The sequence below is a fragment of the Ursus arctos genome, unplaced genomic scaffold, assembly GCF_023065955.2.
Source record: "Ursus arctos isolate Adak ecotype North America unplaced genomic scaffold, UrsArc2.0 scaffold_10, whole genome shotgun sequence".
Classification (NCBI taxonomy): domain Eukaryota; kingdom Metazoa; phylum Chordata; class Mammalia; order Carnivora; family Ursidae; genus Ursus; species Ursus arctos.
In genome coordinates this window covers 69,428,863-69,451,867 of record NW_026622764.1, presented here as the reverse complement: position 1 = coordinate 69,451,867, position 23,005 = coordinate 69,428,863, and the positions used below count along the sequence as shown (strand labels likewise).

Here is a 23,005-nt window from a genome sequence, read left to right as displayed (position 1 = left end):
ACAATGAATAAAACCTTAATCTCTGGGGCGCCTGGGTGGCATAGCGGTTGGGCGTCTGCCTTCGGCTCAGGGCGTGATCCCGGCGATCTGGGATCGAGCCCCACATCAGGCTCTTCTGCTATGAGCCTGCTTCTTCCTCTCCCACTCCCCCTGCTTGTGTTCCCTCTCTCGCTGGCTGTCTCTATCTCTGTCGAATAAATAAATAAAATCTTTAAAAAAAAAAAAACCTTAATCTCTGTTTGTATAGTTTGAAAGATACAAAGTATTTTCCCCCCACAACTTACTTATTCACATTTTCTCAGTACCTAATAGATCATGCAGTGTCTTGATTCCCCAGGAGAGCTGGTTATTTTCTTCCCACAAATCCATCATATTCAGAGCTTTACTCATTTTGTTTCTAACAGTGTGTAAAGTGATTTCTCATTACTCACTTAAGACATGCCTGTTTATTATGTAGGGAGAGAGAAGTACAGGAGAAGAAATAAGACGAAGAAAATAAGAAGAGATTTCAAAATGTCAGGAATCCATCTAACCTGAAGGTTGATTTCATTTCCCACAAAGGAAGAACATAATTAGTTAGTAATAATAAGCAACTCATTTGTGTATGAATATTTACTGAGTGGGCAATTCTCCTGTAATGTGTTGTCTAATGGGGAATATAGACAGTTAGAAGGTCTATAGCATAATAAAGTTGTAACCACAGAGCATGGTAGCCATATAGAGACCTCTAGGTTGAGATCTGAAGGATAAGTTGGAGCAGATAACTGGAGATAAAAGGAGGAAGGAGAAGGAGCAGGATTTGGCATTTTATTACATGTGAAGAAGTGAGAGAAAGGGAGGAAAGGAGGATGAAATCAACATTTCTGGTTTAGCCCTAAAACACATTTCCTGAGAGAAGGCAGGACTGAGAAGAAGTTTTGTTAGGTGACAAGTTCAATTTCGGTTATCTTAAGTATCATGTGCATGGGAGATATCCAAAAAGAGACATTTATATATAGGATGGATATGTATGTGTGTTTAAATCTATCAATTGATTGATAGATATAAATTTGGAGTACAAATAATAGGAGTTCCATAAAAAGGAAACAGAGAAGTCAGAGGGGAGGAAATTGCCAAAATAACACTTCAAGAAATGTCCCAGAACTCACAGGATGAGGGTTTGCAGACTGAGAGAACCTATCAAGTGCCCAGTACAATTAATGGAAAAAGACCCACACAAGGACATATCAGTATGAAATTCCAAACACTGGGGAAAAAGAAGAGACAACAAGAGCTTCCCAAGAGAGCAAACAGATCACATACAAAAGGTTGAAATTTATAATGGATCAGACTCTTCAATAGCAGCCCTGCAAGCTGAACAAGAAATGCCTTCCCAGTTCTGGGGAAATGATTACCATATTAGAATTCTGAATTAAGCTGATCAATTATACGAAGAAATTTTCAGCCATGGATGATGTCAGATAATTTGCCTCTTACGTACATTTCTCTAGAACCTCAACAACGAAATGTGTTCCACCAGAATAAGGAAGCAGACCAAGAAAAAGGAAGACATGAGGGCCAGAAAAAAGGGACCCTACAAAGGAATTTCCCAGAATGAAGACTAAGTGAGGTTTTAGGATGACAGCCCTGCAACAGTCATAGAAATTACCAGTCCAGAACAAAATGGAGAATTGAGGGTTTCAGGAAAATAAAATGGAACCTTTCACATGATTGTGAGAAGAGACTTGTGTGTGAGCATTTTGGTGGAGAATTAGCAAAATATATATAGAAATCTAAGCAAACAAAAACCAAGGCAGTTATTAAATCCAGGGAAAACAAAAAGTCATATAAGTAAGAAAATTGCTCAATTGAGAATAATATTCATGTAATTGTACCAAAATGGACAGTGAATTTTGACCTAATCAAAAATTATGGGACAACTCTATTGATGAGGGAGGTAGTGTAGACGCGAGCGTATGGAGAGCAAAAGTGTTATTTTCTATAGTAGGAAGATATAAAAATATGTCTAAAATGTAAATATCAAGAAATAGCTGTATAAACCTGTTACTTAGATACATGGAGATAAATACTAGGAAAAATAGCTGAAAAAATTGAAAGTGATGAGTATGACTTGGGCATATGGAGGGTGGGATACTGCTAGGTTTTGTTTAAAGCCTGTGAAATGATCTTTTAGAAAGGTTCAGAGGTAGAACTTTGTTGTTGGTTTTTTTTTTTTTTTTTAAAGAGGAATACAAAAAAACGAAGAGAAAAAGTAGAATTACTGGCCCATGTCGTGGCTGGAATTATAGCTGGTGACTCTAAATTTGATGGCCCCATCTATGTCATTGTGTCTTCTAGCTGGACTAGTGGCAGGAGACAACTAGGTTAGGCTAGGGTTGGGCTCTGTAGACAGTTGTGACCATGGTGGTTTCTGATATTAGAGCAAGAGGTATGGAGAGGAGGATAGTAGAAATGAAGGACATTGTGATCAAATTTAGATTGGATATGAAAGGAGGTGAAGACAGGAAGAGCCTCGTAGTTTGGGAGTAAATAGATTCATAGTCTAGATTAGGGAAATGAACTGATGGAGAGGCAGTAACATAGTGAGATGGCTGGAGGAGAGAAGGTTGTATTCCAAAAGTGGAATATGTGAATTTCAGAGGTGAAGTTCTAATTGATGAAAAGGTCCAGGGTGATGCCCAGGGGTCCTGACTAAAGGTGCCTGGCAGGAGTAGCAGATATCAAAGGACTGAAAGGCTGGGATGTCAGATGAGTTATACATGAGATCATTGATGTTTCTAGGGTGATGGGAGGGCCTGGGGTAAACAGGAAGTCCATACCTGGGGGTAAGTGCGGGACAGTAACCTTGCTATAGGTGACAACAGGGAACAGTGTTAGCGTAGACCAGCCAGAACATTAGAACATCAAAGGAAAAGGGGTTTCACATGAGCATGGAGGTTTCAAGTTCTGGTGGGGTATTAGATAGTTTGAAAGAGATCTCCTGACTCAAAGATAAATTGGGTGAGGAGGATGAGGACAAGTGGCCATTTGAGAAGTTTGCTCTGGGAGAGATTGAGGATGAAAGCAGAAGAGGGGGATTATTTACCAAAGGGTGAGGAGTTCCATGCGGTGTGGCCTGAGGGTCAAAGAGAGGAAGGCTGGGTCACGGGGTAGAAAGGAAGTAGGGATTCACTGGCTTCCAGCTTTAGAGAGCTAATGTCTTGACCCATTCTCTGGTCTCTTAGTCCCCGCCCAAAATAGAAGACCGGCAGCATCTACGTGCTCTTGCCCTCTCCCCTGACTCCACTCTGAGCGTTCTTACTCTGGCCCCATCCCACTTTCCTTTAGACTCTCATATGGGGTCAGTCTCACCTGGATTCATTGTGCTTCTGAATACAGGTGGGCAGGCAGGCCATAGGACTCACTGGGACCATTGCAGTACAATGAAATGCAGACTAAAACGAGGGCAGGAAGTCACAGGTTCAGAGCTTGGCTCAGCCATGTACTGGTAAATAATGGTTATGTTACAACCTCCATACCTTCACTTTCGTCATTTGCAAAGTAATGATACCAGTAACAATAGCAACAGAGTTTAGGAGTGGGGTAAAGTGAGATAATATACACGGAAGCAACTGCAAGCTAGTTCCTGGCATTTATAAACACAAATATATACATTCAACGAAAGTACAACCTCCCTGACAGCTCATACCACTCTCTTTCACTGGAACAGTGCCTGATGCGTATTTGGTGTTTCATAATGAATGAGTAAGAGTAAATTGGGGCTGGGGGGGATATATTGTTTGATACAGTCCTATCTAGATAATGTTTCTGTACTTTATTCTATTCAAACTCTATAAATCTTCCCTTGAAATGTTCCCACATAACATTTGTCTTACAAGTGAGATCAGAGTCTCTGCTTCCTGGTTACATCATTCATTTTTTTCCTATTTACCTCTTTTCAGTTACACTGGCACAATAATAATTACTTGCATTGTTGCCATGTTTGCATTTCATTTTTCTTCTGGCTCCTCTCCATCTTCCTTCCATGGTTTTTCACGTTCCTTGTCTGGGAGTGGGTCCATAGGGCCAGGAAAGAATCGGCCCTATTACCTCGGCTTTGACAGGTGCATAGTGTGTGAATGTTAGACAGGCGGGGGATAAAGTCTATTGCTGTGTGTATTTCTTTATCCTTTTTGTTTCCTATCTTTTCTTACATATACTGAGATTGACTCGCATGCACGCGTGGCCTATTGTGTGAGATTCGGAGCCTGTAAAAATTCCCTTCAATTTTTTTGACATGCTTATTTAGTTTTACGAAAGAAGTATATAGCGTTCTTCTAACCATTATCTTAAATCTATGTTTCCCCCATTTCAAGGTTCTCAGTCAGAACCCTGAATGACCCCACTGTCATTTGCCCTTACATTTTGTTTTTAAGATGCCAGCCTCATTCTCAGAGCAAGCCCATCCTTCTTGACTGGGCAGCTTTCCTCGTATCCTCACGGCTCCCAGGCAGCCGGGCAAGTGGTCTCTGCCTCAAGCACCCATGATGAACGGGGTCTTAGTAACTTTTATGATGTCCAGCTCAGGAATAAAACACAAAATGGGTCTTCTCCCAGCAGCTGCCACAGTCACTCATGTCACCGTGGAAGGCCTTGTCCATGTGAGAAACTGAGCTTTTACGCTATTCTTCTTCTTTGTTTTTCCTGAGCAACTGTATATGGTTGTCAGGCAGAACACTTCAACTTAGACCTTTGGGAGGCTTTTTGCTGCGTTCTGTATAGCGTAACACTGTAGGACCATGTGAACATATCGTAATTGTCCGCACTGGGGTGGATATGATCAGTAACAGGGTTTCAAATCGAAACTATGATCTTATCCTTTGATACCAGTGAAGCTGACAGTTCTTCGCCCTCCTGGCGCCTTTGCCCTTCCACCCCAAAAGCACCACCGATAGGGCTCTGGATTTTGTATACATACATTCTTTTATAGAGCTCTGAATCTCCATGTGCAGAAGGTACACTGAGGTACACAAGAAGTAGTTTTGTCCAATTACAAACCCAAAAGAGATGAGCATGTGTATGTATTTGTTAAGGAGCTATTTTCTCTGGCTGACCTTCTCTGGCCTTGTCTCATTGCAAGTCACAAAAGCCTCATCAGACTGCCATAGGCAAAAGAGAATGCAAAAGGTCAGAAGGATTTGGGCTCACATAGCTGAAAAGTTCAGGTGATATTGTTAATGTGAGGTAGGGCTGTACCCAGCTCCTTAAACAGTGACATCGTGAATGGTTTTTTGTTTTTTTGGGTTTTTTTTTTTTTGTTTTTGTTTTTTTTTTTTTTTTTTGTCTCCTGCCCCTACGTTCTGCTCTCTTGGCTTCTGCTTCACAAAGCTCTCCCCACAGAGTCAGAGATAGTCAAGGGCAGTTCAGGCTTATATCCCACCAGTTCAGGCATCTATCAGAAAAAGAATTCTTTTCTAGTAATTCCAGCAAAATTTGTAAGATTTTTTCATCTTTATCCCAATCTGGATTTTGTTTTCCTTCTCAAACCAGGATGCTCTGTCACTCCAGCGTGATGCAGAGCTCTGATTGGGCAGGCCTGGGTCTCAGGCCCACCTCCAGACCCAGTGTCATCGCCCCCGCCCACACACACCAATCACGTGGCCCGTGAGGAGGGAAGGGTTAGTTCCCGGATGTGAGCATGGGTGCTGTTAAAAGCAGCTGGTCAGGGGCGCCTGGGTGGCACCTGTCTCTATCTCTGTCAAATAAATAAATAAATTTTTTTTTTTTTTTTTTAAAAAGCAGCTGGTCAGGCCAAACAAAAGACCTCCACTAGAGGAATATAGTCTGCACTGGGGGAAAGAAAACAGGGAAGGTTGAATGGGGTTTGAGGAAAGACAACTATTCAAGAGGAGTTGGGGAAATTAGGAAAAGCTTCATAAATAAGTGATGGGGATGCAGAAGACTAGTAAGGACCAAGAAATTGTGCTTTTTTGGTGAGTAAAAAGAGTTTCCTTATTTATTCATTCAGTTAGACAAAGAAGGTATTATCAGAGGCTAATTAATGCCCTAATCACTGGAACGGCTGAGTGTGACCTTCCATGGCCTCTGGGGCTTAGCCGCTGCCCTTAAGTTAAGGGTCTTGAGATGGGGAGATCATCCTGCATTAGCTGGGTGGACCCAGTGTAATCACAAGGGTCCTCCTAAGCGGAAGACAGGAGTAGTTGGAGAAGGAGATGTGAGGGCAGAAGCAGAGATCGGAGTGATGTGCCTTGAAGGAAGGCACTAGAACACTGAAGCCGAAAAAGGCAAGGAAACAGATTCTTCCCTGAAACTTCCGGAAAGAATCAGCCCTGCTGGCGCATTTAGCCCAGTGAGACTGACTCCGTGCTTCTGGCCTCCCAGAACTATAAGAGAATAGATTTGTGTTGTTTTAAACCACTCGTTTGTGGTCATTTGTCCCAATGGCAACAGGGAATAACAGAGAAGCCTTCAGTGAAGAGAGGTGAGCTGAATTTGAGGATGATTAGGAGTGAGCCAAAGCCAAGAAAGGAGGGATCGAGCACTCCAGCCTATAACAGCCTCGGTGAAGATAGAATGTCACATGGAAACTGCGCTGTCACCATGGGGGGGGGCAGAAGGGGGGGGACAGGACCCTGGAGGTTGCGTATCCCATGCCACAGAGTTGGGACTTGCTACGGAAGACCACGGAAAGCTTTGGAAAGGCTTCAAAAGGAAAATCATGTGATCTGGTTAATGATTAGGAAAGGTCTCCCTAGCACTGATCAGAAGGATGAGTCTGGTAAACATGAAGAAGGTAAGACACAGGACCAAGAAATCACTTAGAAGATTTTCTCACTGTCCCAGTGAGAAATGATGAGAAGAACTGAGTTAGGGTAAAAAGTGGGAATGGGGACAGGGCCAGACACAGGAGCTGCTTTACAAGGCAGACAAGTAGTGGCTGATTCGATGTGGGAGCGTAAAGAAGAGGACTCTCTGGCTTCTGGTTTTGGTGACCAGGAGAATGACTGATCAGGAATGAAAATCTAGGAAGAGGAGTTATTTGAGAAGAAGAAAATTTATTCCGGTTGGGGCGTGGTGATCCGGTCGTCTAGTAGGTTGTGGTAATGTCTAGTTGGCTGCGGAAAAAACAGGTCTGGCTCTCAGGAAAGCTGTCTGAGCCCATCTGGATTGGAAAGACAAAGACACATCAGCAGCGTGTGCAACGTGGTGGTGCAAGCGTGCTGAGTGGTCAGGAGCATGCAGAAGAGTAGACTGGGAGAAAGCAGAGACAGAACCCTGGAACAGCTTTACTCAGGTGCAGGCAAAGGAGGAAGCCACAGTGAAGGAGAGAGACAGTGTCCAGAGGGACAGGAGGAAAACCATGAAGCCACAGCCTACTCTGGCATTCCTAGATACTCAGAGGTCTTACAGAGTTAGGTGAAAGCTTATGGTGCACTTCAAAATCATTGAGGCTGAGTCTGGATTGCAAGAAAACTGCAAAAAGTACTGAAAGCCTTGACTAATTGCTGTAATTTTCTGTGCCATCAAGAATTCCCAGAACCACGCAGGAGTTTTCTAGGCAGCCCTGTGTTCCTGGGGGAGGGACCATGAAACCTTCCATCTAGAGTTGTTTGCACTGGGCTGCTTTCTCTCCTCATCCTTTCATGGATCAGACAAATTATTTTCATTTTGGTTTTGGTTTCACTGCTTTTACTGTTCATTTCTTATTATAAAGGTAATATGTGGTCATCATAAAAAATGAAAATGATGCAGAAGCATAGTAAAATAAAAAGTAAAATCCCCTCAATCCTGCTGCCCTATCTTTCACATCCTCTTATATAGTTAAAAGTATAATACAGATAACATTGTTGTATTATAAAAATGGGATAATACCGTGCATAGTGTTCAACAGCCAGCCCTTCTCTTTATCATGGACATCTTCCACGCTGGTACGGTATGGAGGTGCTTCATTCTTTTTAATGACTGCATGAAAGTACATGGTGTGGATATACCACAATGTATTTAACCATTTCCCAGTGTGCATTTTGATGAATTTATTATTGTGAATAATGTATGAAGTCTCTTTGCACAGAATCTTTTCACTTAAGCACAGCTGCAAAACCCCTATAGCCGTGGAAGGTAACACTCAGAAGCTCCAAAGAGAGAGGTCTGTAGGAGCAGAATTGCTAGGTCAAGTCTATCAATATTTAAATTTTTGATAGAAGCAGCCAAATTGCACTCCATGAAGGCTGAATGAATTGAAACACTGAACAAATATTCATGTTTCATTTTCTTCTAAAGTAATGTGTTTAATGCAGACTTTTGGCTTTTAACATTTCTCAGCTCCCATGAGTCTCAGTACCTTTCCATATTTGTTGATACCTAAAATCTGAGCAGAAAGAGGGATAAGAAGAATAAAGTGAGCCATAGATTGGGTTCTCTGAAGGGTGGGTCTGGCTTCAGTGGAGTGAAGTGGTGGCTTTCAGGACCAGGTTCCAGCCTTCTGTAAGCCCTGACGCGCCAGGGCAGGACATCTTGAGAGAAGCCCAGTGGAAGGGAGTGGACAGGAGTGGAGTTGACTGAATGACCACGCTGGGTCAGGATGGGTGTGGCCCTGTGGTTGATGCTTATGGTCTAGTGTGAAAGGTAGACCATAAACAAACAGAGGAGGGTATCATGTATTTAGGGTACGATACATGCTCTGAAGAAGAATGAAGCAGATGAAGGGCAGAGTGTCAGGGGGCAGGAGGGCTGTTTCTTCTGTAGTGTCAGGCACGGCCTCTCTGAAGATTACCATTTGTGCAGATACCTGAATGAATGGATGCGTGAACCACGCTCAAGGTCTCAGGGAAACATGTTCTGTGCAGAAGGAGCTCCAGCTAAATGAAGATGAATGGAGAATGGGAGGAGATGTGGCTTGTTTGAGCACCAGTGAGCCCGGCACTATAGTATGGCCCGAGTGCAGGGGTAGAATGATGCCACGTATGTCTTAGAGTTCTCCAGAGAAACAGAACCTATAGGACATACACACATGTACATGTAATACATTTTATATAGAGACAGAATATATAGAAATTGTAGATACGTTATATACATAATTTATATATTATATAATATATAGTATCTGTTATTATAAGTAAATATATATATAGATTTTTTTTAATAAAGATTTTATTTATTTATTTGAGAGAGAGAGAGCATGAGAGGGGGGAGGGTCAGAGGGAGAAGCAGATTCCTTGCTAAGCAGGGAGCCCGATGCTGGACTCGAACTGGGACTCCAGGATCATGACCCAAGCTGAAGGCAGTCACTTAACCAACTGAGCCACCCAAGTGCCCCTATAAAGAGGTTTCTTATGAGGCATTGGCTCACCTGTTTATGGAGATTGAGAAGTCCCTAAGTCTGCAGTCAGCAAGCCAGAGACCCAGAGACAGCCGATAGTGTTAAGTTCCAGTCCCAGGGCAGAAGACTGATGTCCCAAGTCAACAAGTCAGGCATGTGAAGTTCCTTCTTAGTCAGCCTTTTGTTCTGCTCAGGCCTTCAGCAGATCATAGGACGCCTCCTCCTGTTGGGGAGGGCAGTCTGCTTTCCTCAGTCTACCAATTTAAATTTAATCTTATCTAGGAATACCTAGAAAGATGTTTGACCAAATGTCTGGGCACCCCGTGGCCCAGTCCAGTGGACACATAAAGTTAACTACCACAGTGTGTGAAGAAGGCAGGAGACCAGATCATCTGGGGCTGAGCTGCTTGGTAGGGTGGCCAGGGACTCGTGAGCCATGATTGAGAACTCAAAATGTGGCCAGTGCCAGATGTCAGAGTGACACGGAATACGTTGGGTTAAATCAAAATGTTATTACAATTCATTTCACTGTACTTTTTACTTTTTGAATGTTGTTACTAGGAAATTTTAAATGATACAAGTGGCTCGTATTGTATTTCTATTGACTAGAGCTGGTCTACAGGGCCTCATCAATGTAACAAGGAGTTTACAGTTCATTCTGAGTATCTTGGGAGGTGATTGAAGGGTTTCAAGATTGGGAATCACTTGCTAACTTAGATTTGAAGCAATTCATCTGCTGCTCTGGAAGAATAAGGTGTAAAGGAGCAGGAGTGGGAACAGTAGATCAGGTGGGAGACTCTAGTGGAGGGGCGGGGGCCACAAGGAAGTGGGGGCGTTGGGCTCTGCAGAGGCAGCAGAAGGGAGGCAAGTGGTAAGCCCTGGGATGTACTCAGAGGAGAACCAACAAGCTTTGCTAATGGGCCGAGTGGGGGCAGGGAGCAATGACACAAACCAAGATGACTCCTAGTGTTGGGGCCTGAGCATAGTGAGTGAGTGATGGTGCCACTTACTGAGATGGGAAAGACTGGGGGTATGTTAACTCAATGCCGTGAAGCATAATGAGAGTAGGAAGAAAAAAGCAACAGGGGAGAAATACAAAAGAGAATTTGGGCTTTAGAATAGAGTTCAATCAACGAGACTAAAAGAGTCTGTTGAAAAGTACTGAAGGTGACAGGTGTGTGGGGTGACGAGCAGAAGGCCAGTGAGCAAGGATGGAGAGGTGATGAGGCAGGTCCAGCGGTGTGGGGGAAGTGGGAGCCCAGGCAGGCCGGAAAAGAATGAAAGATGGAGAAGTTGGATCCTGATACCTGCCTCTCTCTCCAAACTCCTGGAATCATCTCTCCCCACCACCGTATATACACACACGCACATACACATGTATGCACACATACATATAAATCATCTATAATGGTGCTTTAATATAAAGGGAAAATTTGATATATTTGAACATATTAAAATTTAAAATCACAACGCAATGAAATATACTATAAATAAATTTTAAAAAGTGAAAGGCTGGAAAATATAATTTATATAGCAGACAAAGAAAGGATTAATATGCAGAATAAATGAAGAGTTCTTAATACATCAGTAAGAAAAATAGGCAGAGGATTTAATTAGGCTATTTTCAAACAAAGAAATGCACATGACTAATATGAAAAGACCCTAAGTGTCTGGCAAAAATTAAAATGATGAGACTTCGATGTCAGTAGGGTCTGGGGCATGTGGAAAGAGTTACCTTCGTGGCTGGGAGAGTAAATTAGTACCTCCTTGTGGAAGACTGTTGGACTGTGTCTAGCAAAACAGCAAACGAGCAGACTCTGAATCCAGCAAAAGCACCCCCGTGTATATTTCCTGTAAAGATACTGGTCCCTGTGTGCAAAGAAACAAGTAGAAGAATGTGTATTGCAGCACATGTAGCTACTTTAATAGCTAAAACTTGCAAACAGTCTAAGTGTTCATCAGTAGGAGGATAGGGAAATGAATTGTGGTACATTTTGCCTATTCACATGTGGCATTTTTTCAAAGATCTATAAACACACTGATAGGAAAAAGATCTTTAAAAATGTGGGTAGGTAAAAAGAAATTGCAATATATGATTCATTTAGCTAACCAAGAGCTGTGTTTTATATGTGTAGATAATATTTATAAGTACCTAGAAAGAGGTCTGGAAGAAAATCCACCAAATTGCCACGAGCAGTTAGCTCTGGAAGAGGAGTGCGGTTGCAGGCTTTGGGGAGTGGGAGCAGGGACGTGTTCTGTATCTCAGGAACCATCCCCAAGCTTTACTGTTAAAATGACATAATAAATTGTGCAGAAGTGGAGGCGGGCCTGGGTACATCCAGGTCTGTGTTATTTCTCTAATCCTCCATCAGCTGTCCCTGGCCTCTCTGACGAAGGTGATGTGAAGAGTGTCTGTGGCCGGCATACACGGAGAAACCGCACTGTGCTCCCGGACATAATTTCAGGACAATCCCCACGCTGTTCTCAGTTATAGCTTGCTCTCAGGTTATCCCATTCTGCTGGGGCCAGCTCTGCCAGCGGGTTCCACGAAGGCTCAGCTGCAGCCGAGAGCTCAAAGGCTCTCCAGGTCACCTCTGTGGCCCAGCTGCATGGAAATTAATTAGAGGCAGACCACGTCCCCCGGGGCTAGGGTCTCAGGGATGCCGAAGTCATTAGCAGCCGTGTTCAGCTCGGCTTCCATCTCTGTCTTCAGCAAGTGTGTTGCGGCAGGAAGAGCGGGCAGGCTGAGTTGGTGGCTAAGGACGGTACAACTTTAATTCCCAGATAGTTTGTCAGAGTCATTGGGGTGCAGGGACCTCCAGAGACAGAGGTGTTTTTCATCAAATAAGAGGCAGCAGTGTGCTGGTTCCCCTGACCACTACAACTAAATTCCCCTTGCGCTAAGTGAGTGTGTCGTCCCTGGAGCACAGGGGGTGGTGACCATAGCAACAAATCACCCAAATACTATTTTGTTCCCTTTGCCTTTTGTGACGCCTCCCTTTCCACTAACAACTCGTGTTACTGTTTTAATTACAACTAGCTCTCTTTCCTTCTTTTTCTCTGTCTAAACTCTCTCTAGGATCAAAGAAAGAAGTACAGAAAGACCAAGATGTTAACAAACCTGCTGTTTCATCTCCTAAGAGAACCGTGGTTTCAGCCACCAAGCTTCATTCGCCAGGTATTTAAGAAATGTGATCGGCGTCATTTGGGGAGAAGGCTCGAACTTGTAATTTATTTGGTTCGCGTGTCGTTAATGCAGCAGTGCCGGCCCATGTGATATGTGTGATATGTTCCAGAGCTTGACGTACATACACTGATGTGTTCTGACTCAAGATGAAATGAACCAGCTGTTGGCATTATTTTATGATAAAAAAAAATGAAATGTTACCGTGCTACTTTTAAGTGGTAGAATCTTCTCTGTGTAGGAGTATCTGCTGTTCCGACAGCACGTAGAAATAATTTATTATCGAAAAACAGACTTTGAAGATTTAACTTCCAGAGATAATAGTATTTTCTAAAAAGAAGAAAAATAGAAAAGCAACAGATATCAAATACTTGCAATTTTGTCAGTGAGGAAAGCATTTATTTACCTTCAGATATGAATAAACTAGGTAATGTCACTTGAGAGTGGAAAATGGCTTATATCATGAAAATTCATATTGTAAGGTATTAACTCCTTTGTAGAACAGAATGCAATTAACCTCACAACATTTTCTTTAAGCATGAAAATTGTAGCAATAATAGCAGCTACTGTTTGAGTTCTTACTGTATCCCAGGATACCGGGTACTGTTCTAAGCTCTTTAAATGTCTTAGTTTATTTAATGCCTGCCGGGACTGAGACAGGCACGAGTATTGCCTCTCCCTTTACATGTGAGGAAATCGAGGTACAGAGATTTTCATTAATTTTCCCAAAGTCACAGGATATAAGTAGTCGAGTCTCAATTTGATCCCAGCGACTCTGAATCCCACAACTCCATTCTTAGTCACTACTCTATTAATTGGAAAGCTTGGAGAATAGAGAACTTATTAATATTTCCAGTTAATTGAAAATGTACAGGAAAGAAACCCTTGCCACACGTGAGAGGGTCGGGAGACAAAGCTGTGTGCCTAAATAGGGTGGGAGGTCGGAGGGGAGGACCCTGCTTAAATCCGGAATTTCCGAAGGGTCACACCCTCACTGGATGAATTAGGAAGAAAAATAAGGCGAGCCTAGCCTCTTGCACCTTTGGCTCTGACAGAAAGTAGGGAAGTTCTTCTTTAGGGATTCCTCACCCCCAATCTGCCCTCCCTCAATTTAAGAGCTGGAATCCATGCTACCGCTGTGGTCTGAAAATTCAGTTTAACATGCTGTAGCACTTCTGTGCATATAGCAGAATAAAATGGAACATCATCAACACTCAAGGAGATAAGCCACCATGAGTAAGGTTTTTCTATGCCAGGAGAAGAGAGTAAAGGTATTGTGTAATTTTAGGCTTTGTTAAGTCGAACTGTATGCATTAAAACTTCTAGGATAAGGGCGCCTGGGTGGCACAGCGGTTAAGCGTCTGCCTTCGGCTCAGGGTGTGATCCCGGCGTAACGGGATCGAGCCCCACATCAGGCTTCTCTGCTATGAGCCTGCTTCTTCCTCTCCCACTCCCCCTGCTTGTGTTCCCTCTCTCGCTGGCTGTCTCTATCTCTGTCGAATAAATAAATAAAATCTTTAAAAAAAAAAAACTTCTAGGATAATCAATACCATAGAGCATATAGTTCTGCACCAGTAGAGGGGAAAAGGTTGGAATGAGGGGCAAAAAAATACTTCAGCCAATGAAAGTGAAGGCAAAAACAGGAGAAAGGAAAAAGGAAAAAAGAGAGAAGGCTAAAAGGAGGGAGGGAGGGAGAGGAGAGAGATTCAAAGAATAGAATAAGATCTTAGAAATGAGTTTAAAGACGTCATAATGAATGTACATGAACTAAATTCTCTAGACTAGATCAAAGATTTAGAGTACCAGCCTGGATTCACTTACTGAACAGTCAAAAAGTATGTATTAAATGCATGTTACATGCTGTGAAATCTAGCTTTAGACTGCTTACAAAGTATACACCTAAAATATAAGAATATTGAAAGGTTGAACATGAAAGGAAGTATTTATACCAAATAAATACTAAACAAGAGGAAATTTGCAGTGTTACGGTTTTGAAGCATCTTTCTAATGGTGTAATTAATAAATATGAAACCACACATTTGTAAAGCATAGACTTTGATACATTTTGACACATATACACATGAGAGACCATCACCACCATCCAGATAGTAAATGCATCTGTCATCCAGGAAAGTATCCTGGTGCCCCTATGTAATCCTACCCTCCTACCCCTCTGCACTCCCCCGCCCCCAGCCCCCCCATTCTATCTCTATAGATTAGTTTACATTTTCTAAAATATTCTGTAAATGGAATCATATAGTATGTACTTTACTTTTCTCTGGCTTCTTTTACTCAGCGTGGTTACCTGGAGTAGTCCGTTCCTAAAATTTCAGTGTGCAGATACAGTAATTTATCCATTGACCCATCAGCGCCCTGGGCTTCTACCCCAAGGATTTGGCTATTGTAAATAAAGCTGCTCTGCATGTTTGTACAAGTCTTGATATGGACATCTGCTTTCGTTTCTCTTGGTAAATATCTAGGAGTGGAATGCCTGAGTCATATGGTAGTTATTCATTTAACCTTTTAAAAATGTTAAAAGGTTTTCCAAACTGTTTTCCAAGGTGGTTGTACCATTTTATATTCCCAACAGTAGTGTGTGAGAGATCTAGTTCCTCCACATTTTCGCCAGTACTTGGTACGGCCGGTCTTCTTTTTAATTAAAGACATTGTAATAGGTATGAAGTGGTAACTCCTTTTAACTTGCATTTTCCTAATAACTACTGATGTTATGATGTTGAACAGCTTTTTATGTTTACTTGACATCTGTATATGTTCTTTGACAAAATATCTATTCAAGGGGCTCCTGGGTGGCTCAGTTAGTTAAGCGTCTGACTTGATTTCAGCTCAGGTCATGATCTCAGGGTTCGGAGATCGAGCCCTGCGTCAGGCTCCATGCTGGGTGTGGATCCTGCCTAGGATTTTCTCTGTCTCTCTCCCTTAGCCCCTCCCCTCCTGCTCTCTTAAAAAAATACATCTATTCCAATATTTTGCCATTTTTAATTGGGCGTTTTTCCCTATCTTATTGAATTTTGAGAGTTTTTATGTGTTTTGGAGACAGTTTTTTTCAGCTACGTGATTTGCAATCTCGCCCCACAATCTGTGGCTTGTTTTGCATTCTCCTAGCAGTGCTTTCGAAGACTACACGTTCTTAACTTTCCTGAAGTCCAATTCACATTTTTTTTCTTTTATAGACCCTGTTTTTGATGTTATCTAAAAAATCTTTGTATCACCCTAGATCACAAAATTTTCTTCTACATTTCTTTCTAAAAGATTTAAAGTTCTAGCTTTATATTTAAGTCTGTGATCCATTTCAGTTAATTTTTGTGCACAGTGTGAGGTGTGGCTTGAATTTCTTTCTTTCTTTTTTTTTTTTTTTGCAGAGTAACATGCAACTCATTTCTACTCTGATCTTTATGATTTCTTTTACTCTGCTTATACTGGATTTAACTAGCTGATATCATTTGCTTGAAATCTTTCTTCTTTTCTAATGTGTGTGTTTAGTACAATAAATTTCCCTTTATTCACTGCTTTAGTTATAATTGACAAATTTTGATATTCTGGGTTTCATCTTCATTGGTTTCAGACTGTTTTCAAATTTCCTTTTATGATTTCTTCTTTACTCATGATTATTTCGAATTGTGTTTGCAGATATCTGGGACTTTGCAGAGACCTTTCTGATTTTATTTCTAATTTAATTCCATTGTGGTTAAAGAACATACTTTGGATGACTTGAATCCTTTTAAATTTATTGAGACATGTTTTATGAGTCACAACAAGGTCTGTCTTTGTAAGTGATTCATGCATACTTAAGAAAAATGTCTATTCTGCTGTATCTGTGTGAAGCCTTCTACAAATGCCATGGGTCAAGTTGGCTGATGGAATAGTTCAAGTATTCTATATCCTTACTGATTTTCTGTCTACAGGTTCTGTTCATAATGGAAAGAAAGCTGTTGAAATCTCAGAGTGTAATTGTGGACTTGTCTGTTTCTCCTTTCGGTTCTGTCATTATCTGCTTCCTGTGTTCTGAAGCTCTGCTATTAGGTACACAACCATTTAGGATCGTTTATCATTTTGATGAATTGCGCACTTTATCATTAGGAAATGACCCTCTTTATTCCTAGTAATATTCTTTTCCCCAAAATCTACTTTATTCAGTATTAGTTGTGCACTCCAGTTTTCCATTCGTTCAGCATGGCATACCTCCTTCCATACTTCTCCTTGTCATCTGTTTGTTTCTTTAATTTAGGTTGGTTTCTTATAGGCAGCACGTAATTGACTCTTGCATTTTTCTCCAATCTGAAAGCTCTGCCTTTGATGTACATATCATGTTATTGATTTGATTGGGATGAAGTCCACCACCTTCCTATTATTTTCTATCCCACTCCACATGTTATTTTTTCTTTTTTCCCTATTTTACTACCTTCTTTTATATTAACTGAATATTTGTTATGATTCCATTTGTTCCCTTAGCTGTATTGATGTATTAGCTATCTATATCTTATTGGGTTATTTTAGTGGTTGCTTTAGGGTTCATAGTTTTTCTCTTTAACTTTTCACGTTCTGGCTTGAAGTGATATTATATCACTTTAATTATAGTACAGTTGACCCTTGAACAACACAGGCTTGAACTGAGTGGATTTCCTTCTACGTGGGTTTTTTTTTTTTTTCAGTAAATACAGTACAGTACTGTAAACGTATTTTCTCTTTCTTATGATTTTCTTAATTACACTTTTTTCCTCTAGCTTACTTTATTGTAAGAATTCAGTATCTAGGGGCGCCTGGGTAGCGCAGTCGTTAAGCGTCTGCCTTCGGCTCAGGGCGTGATCCCGGCGTTCTGGGATCGAGCCCCACATCAGGCTCCTCCGCTGGGAGCCTGCTTCTTCCTCTCTCACTTCCCTGCTGTGTTCCCTCTCTCACTGGCTGTCTCTCTGTCACATAAATAAATAAAATCTTAAAAAAAAAAAAAAGAATTCAGTATCTAATACATATAACATACAAAATATGTGTTAATCAGTTGACTATGTTATCAGAAAAGCTACCAGTCAACAGTAGGCTGTTAGTAGTTAAGTTTTGGGGGAGTCAAAAGTTATATGTGGATTTTTGACTGCATGTAGGATTGTTGCCCCTAATCCCCGTGTGGTTCAAGGGTTAACTGTAAGAATCCTCTAACTCTATGCTTTCATCTCTCTCCTTCTGGCATTTGTGCTGTTAATCAAACACTTTCCTTCCACATGTACCATAAACTTATACTACATTGTGGATTATCAATGCTATTTTCTTTCAAAGAGATTTAAATAAGAAAAAGGTCTTTTACCAATGTCCCTGATGAACATGATTGCAAAAATGCTCAACAAGATACTAGCTAATCAGATCCAACAGTGCACTAAAAAAGATTGTTCATCATGATCAAGTGGGATTTTTTTCCTGGGCTGCAGGGGTGGTTCAACATCCACAAATCAATCAACATGATACACCACATTAATAAAAGAAAGGTAAGAACCACATGATCCTCTCAATAGATGCAGAAAAAGCATTTGACAAAATACAGCATCCTCAACATTATAAAAACCCTCAACAAATTGGAGGTAGAGGGAACACACCTCAACATAATGAAGACCATATATGAAAGACCCACAGCTAAGATCCTCCTCAATGGGGAAAAACTGAGAGCTTGTTGGGAACACGACAGGGATGTACACTCTTACCATTGTTGTTCAATATAGTACTGGAGGTCCTAGCCTCAGCCATCAGACGGCAAAAAGAAATAAAAGACATCCAAATCAGCAAAGAAGAACTTGAACTTTCACTCTTCACAAATGATATGATACTCTATGTAGAAAACCTGAAAAACTCCACCAAAAAAATGCTAGAACTGATACAAGAATTCAGCAAAGTCGTGGGATATAAAACCAATGCACAGAAGTCTGTTGCATTTCTATACACCAATAAAGCAGCAGAAATAGAAATCAAGGAATCAATCCCATTTACAATTGTACCAAAAACCGTAAGATAGCATGGAATAAGCCTAACCAAAGAGGTAAAAGATCTTTACTCTGAAAACTACAGAACACTTATGAAAGGAATTGAGGAGGACACAAAGAAATGGAAAAATAGTCCATGCTCATGGATTGGAAGAATAAATATTGTTAAAATGTCTATACTACCCAGTCTATACTATCAAAATAACACCAGCATTCTTCACAGAACTAGAACAAACAATCCTAAAATTTGTATGTAATCAGAAAAGACCCCGAATAGCCAAAGTAGTGTTGAAAAAGAAAATCAGGGGTGCCTGGGTGGCTTAGTCATTAAGCGTCTGCCTTTGGCTCAGGTCATCATGCCAGGATGGGATTCAGCCCCACATCAGGCTTCCTGCTTGGCAAGCCTGCTTCTCCCTCTTCCTCTGCCTGTTGTGCTCTCTCTCTCACTGTCAAATAAATAAATAAAATCTTTTTAAAAAAAGAAAAGAAAAGAAAAAAAGAAAAAGAAAACCAAAGCTGGAGGCATCGTAATTCCGGACTTCAAGCTGCATTACAAAGCTGTAATCATCAAGACAGTATGGTACTGACACAAAAACAGATGCGTAGATCAGTGGAACAGAATAGAGAACCCAGAAATGGACCCTTAATTATATGGTCAACTAATCTTCAACAAAGCAGGAAAGAATATCCAATGGAAAAAAGACAGTCTCTTCAACAAATGGTGTTGGGAAAATTGGACAGCGACATTCAGAAGAATGAAACTGGACTACTTTCTTACACCATACACAAAAATAAATTCAAAATGGATGAAAGACCTAAATGTGAAACAGGAATCCATCAAAATCGTAGAGGAGAATACAGGCAGCAACCTCTTTGACCTCAGCCACAGCAACTTCTTACTAGACATGTCTTCAGAGGCAAGGGAAACAAAAGCAGAAAATAATTGTTGGGACTTCATCAAGATGAAAAGCTTCTGCGCAGCAAAGGAAACAATCAACAAAACTAAAAGGCAACCTATCGAATGGGAGAAGATATTTGCAAATAACATATCAGACAAAGGGCTAATATCCAAAATCTATAAAGAACTCATCAAACTCAACACCCAAAAAAACAAAAAATTCAGTCAAGAAAGAGGAAGAAGACATGAACAGACATTTCTCCAAAGAAGACATACAAATGACCAACAGACACATGAAAAAATGCTCAATATCACTCATTAGCAGGGAAATACAAATCAAAACCACAATGAGATACCACCTCACACTGGTCAGAATGGCTAAAATGAACAACTCAGGAAACAACAGATGTTGACGAGGATGCAGAGAAAGGGGAACCTTCTTACACTGTTAGTTGGAATGCAGACTGGTGCAGCTATTCCAGAAAACGGTACAGAGTTTCCTCACAAAGTTAAAAATAGAGCTACTCTATGACCCAGCAACCACACTACTAGGTATTTATCCAAAGGATACAAAAATGGTGATTTGAAGAGGCACATGCACCCCAATGCTTATAGCAGTGATATCCCCAGTAGCCAAAATGTGGAAAGAGCATAGATGTTCATTGGTGGATGAATGGATAAAGAAAATGTGGTGTGTGTGTGTGTATATATATATATATATATATATATATAATGGAATATTAGCCATCGAAAAGAATGAAATCTTGCCATTTTCAACAACGTGGGTGGAACTAGAATGTATTATGCTAAGCAAAATAAGTCAGAGAAAGAAAAATACTGCATGATTTCACTCTTGCAGAATTTAAGAAACAAAACAGATGAATAAAGGGGAAGGGAAGGAAAAATAAAATAAAAACAGAGAGGGAGGCAAACCATAAGAAGTTCTTTAAAAAAGAACCCACTTATGCCTACAGAACTGTGGATGTCTAACCTACAGAGCTGTGACCGGTAGAACAAACAAATAGGTGTTATTATTTTCAAAAGAAAAAGGAAAGGAAAATTAGCAAACACACCATAAGAGAAACTATCCAAAATGAAATACACAGAGAAAAATGACTAAAAGAAATAAACAGTGTCGGAGTGCCTGGGTAGCTTAGTCAGTTAAGTGTCTGTCTTCAGTTCAGGTCATGATCCTAGGGCCCTGGGATCGAGTTCTGTGTTGGGTTCCCTGCTCAGCAGGGAGTCTGCTTCTCTCTCTCTCTCCCCGCCCCCCCGGCTCATGCTCTCACTCTCAAGTAAGTAAGTAAGTAAATAAATAAATAAATAAATAAATAAATAAATAAATAAAATCTTTAAAAAAAAAGAAATTAACAGAGTTATGTTTGGAAGGAGCTGTGGTCAACTTCAAGTGGCCTAAAGTATGTATAATTGGAGTCACTGAAGAGGAGGGCTTAGGCCTGAACATTTCTGAAGAAATGATGGGCAGCAATTTTCAAATTTTAGCAATTGTTATAATACTATGAAACCATGATTTTTCACCCTTGGAGAAAAGTTCAAATTAACCTTGATACCTGTACTTCTTATAAATAATAAGAAATTTACTGAAGATGAGAATATTTTTATGTCAACCTTTATTTTACCTAGAGAGTGGGTTATAGTGACAAATGTTTCATAGTTGACTTTGGATTATAACTCCTGGAGTTTTTTGTTCATTTATAAACCAATATAGAAAAGAATCTACTCTCTCCTTTCTAGAGCATAGCAGTTTCATACCCAGTTTAGTCATTCCTGCCTTCACCCATGGTCAGGACTGGCTGGAAGGAAGTTTCCTACCCTCACGCCACTTGCTGCTCACCTTCCCCACCACTAGCCAACGTCTGCAAACAAGTGCCGGGACTAAATAGGGAAATAGTGTGCTACTTGGCAAAATTTTCTGGAATACATTTAGATCTATTTAAGACAAATAAAGCCTGTCCAAGACCATGAAGAACTGGGCACCTGTGTTACCTAGGGGCTCCTGCTGGTGCCAGTCTGCAAGAATCAGACTTCCTTTCTGCTGGGTTGTTGGCCAAACTCCTGAAGGGCTTTTCCTTAAACCAGAAGGCTATCTAGCTAAGCTGTGTCCTATGATTCTTATTTACAAGGGTTAAGGTCATGGGCCTTCTCAAATGTTGTAAATAGGCAGATTCCAATGCTGCCCTGTTTGTTTATCATGTCAGTTAAGCTTCAGGCTTTAAGATTAAACCACGCTTTTCCATCCATTAGAATCCTCTAGATAGTGAGCGGGTGGCTGCGGATGAATTTTTAATATTCTCTTTCCATTTTCAAGGGCTGCGTTCTCCCCAGTGCTCTGCCTTTGCACGCAAACAGCTTGCATTCACCTTTATGGGACTATAAGGTTACTGGCTTTTTCCTCTGAGCTGCCAGTTGTCACTGGGATCATCACAGATTCTATCTGCCCCTAATTAGACTTATGCAACCAGTAGGATGACCAAGGAAGAGCTGGAATTGGGGCGAGATTGAGATAATGGGAGGATGTTCTGGATTTAGAGTATGCTCCAATACTGTGAGATCTGTCAGAGATGCTGCAGAGTGGGCCAACAGTGTGCTGAAGGGGGAAGAGCCCTGGGCAAGGAGTAAGAAATGTGAAATACAGACCGCTGGGCTCTCTCTGACCATGGATGGCCTCAGGTCAAGGACGGGACCTCATTCCTGTGCACTCCTCACTGGAGCTCACACAGGTCGTTCACAGAGAACCTGCTCAATAAAAGCTGTCAAAGATTTTGCTTCCCCACAAAACACATGACAGAAAGTGTGCATATGAAGTCAGCTGTCATCCATAGGTCATGGCAAGACACTGGTCTAGGTGTTGCTGTTCATATATTTCCTATCAAAGAGTTGCTGAAGGGATAAGCCTCATTAATAGTTGGGAAGTTTACAAGGGGCAGTCAGTACAAAACTGGTTATTTCCACTCTTTTTCACTTCATTTAAAGACTCCAAACCATCAATAAGCCTTATTTGGAAAGCTTTTATTCATTAAATCGGCTTCCTCGTTCAACTGAGTGGAAATCAGAAGGCTATTGTAGGAGACCAATTTTTGGGAAGGAGACCAAACGCATGGAAGTAGGCTGTCTGACTGTGGAGAAAGGTCAGTGGCATGCCTGCCGGCTTTGAACCTTCAACTGCCCCGGAAGTAGTATAAATACCACAAGGAACAGGGAAGGAGATGATAACAAAATCTCCCAGCACCTGGAAGTGTCCTCAGGCGACATGGCAGCCCCTCATTTAAAGCATTTCTCGGGCTCTTCCAGAGAAACAGAGGTGTAGGAGGCCGGAAGTCAGTCACCGTCAGTACGTCTCATCCCGGCGCCAAACACATGCTCCACGAGCTCCGTGTGATCACTGCCCTCTGCAAGTTTTCCATCATGTTCCCTTAACGCCTTACTTCCTAAGCCGATTGGCATTTTAGCTCCATTATGTGCTGGCTCTTAGGAGAAGACAGTAGAAATTCTCCTTAATTTTTAGTGAAACAGGTGAAGCTGGCTGTGTGTCAGTCTTTTTTTTTCCACATAAGCTCTCTGTCTCCAAGAGGGTAGATGAGCCCGTGCAGCTGTCCTCGAGT

The 23,005-nt window shown here is 41.3% G+C and overlaps 1 protein-coding gene across 2 annotated transcripts in view; it reads left to right on the top strand.

Annotated features, from left to right (window-relative positions):
* Positions 1-23,005, top strand: part of MTUS2 (microtubule associated scaffold protein 2) — a 553,081-nt gene that overhangs the window by 393,549 nt on the left and 136,527 nt on the right. For both annotated transcript variants that reach the window (XM_057309483.1, XM_057309482.1), the window contains exon 7: positions 12,399-12,497. In XM_057309483.1, the coding sequence (XP_057165466.1) occupies positions 12,399-12,497 (99 nt within the window). The remainder of the gene's footprint in view (positions 1-12,398; positions 12,498-23,005) is intronic.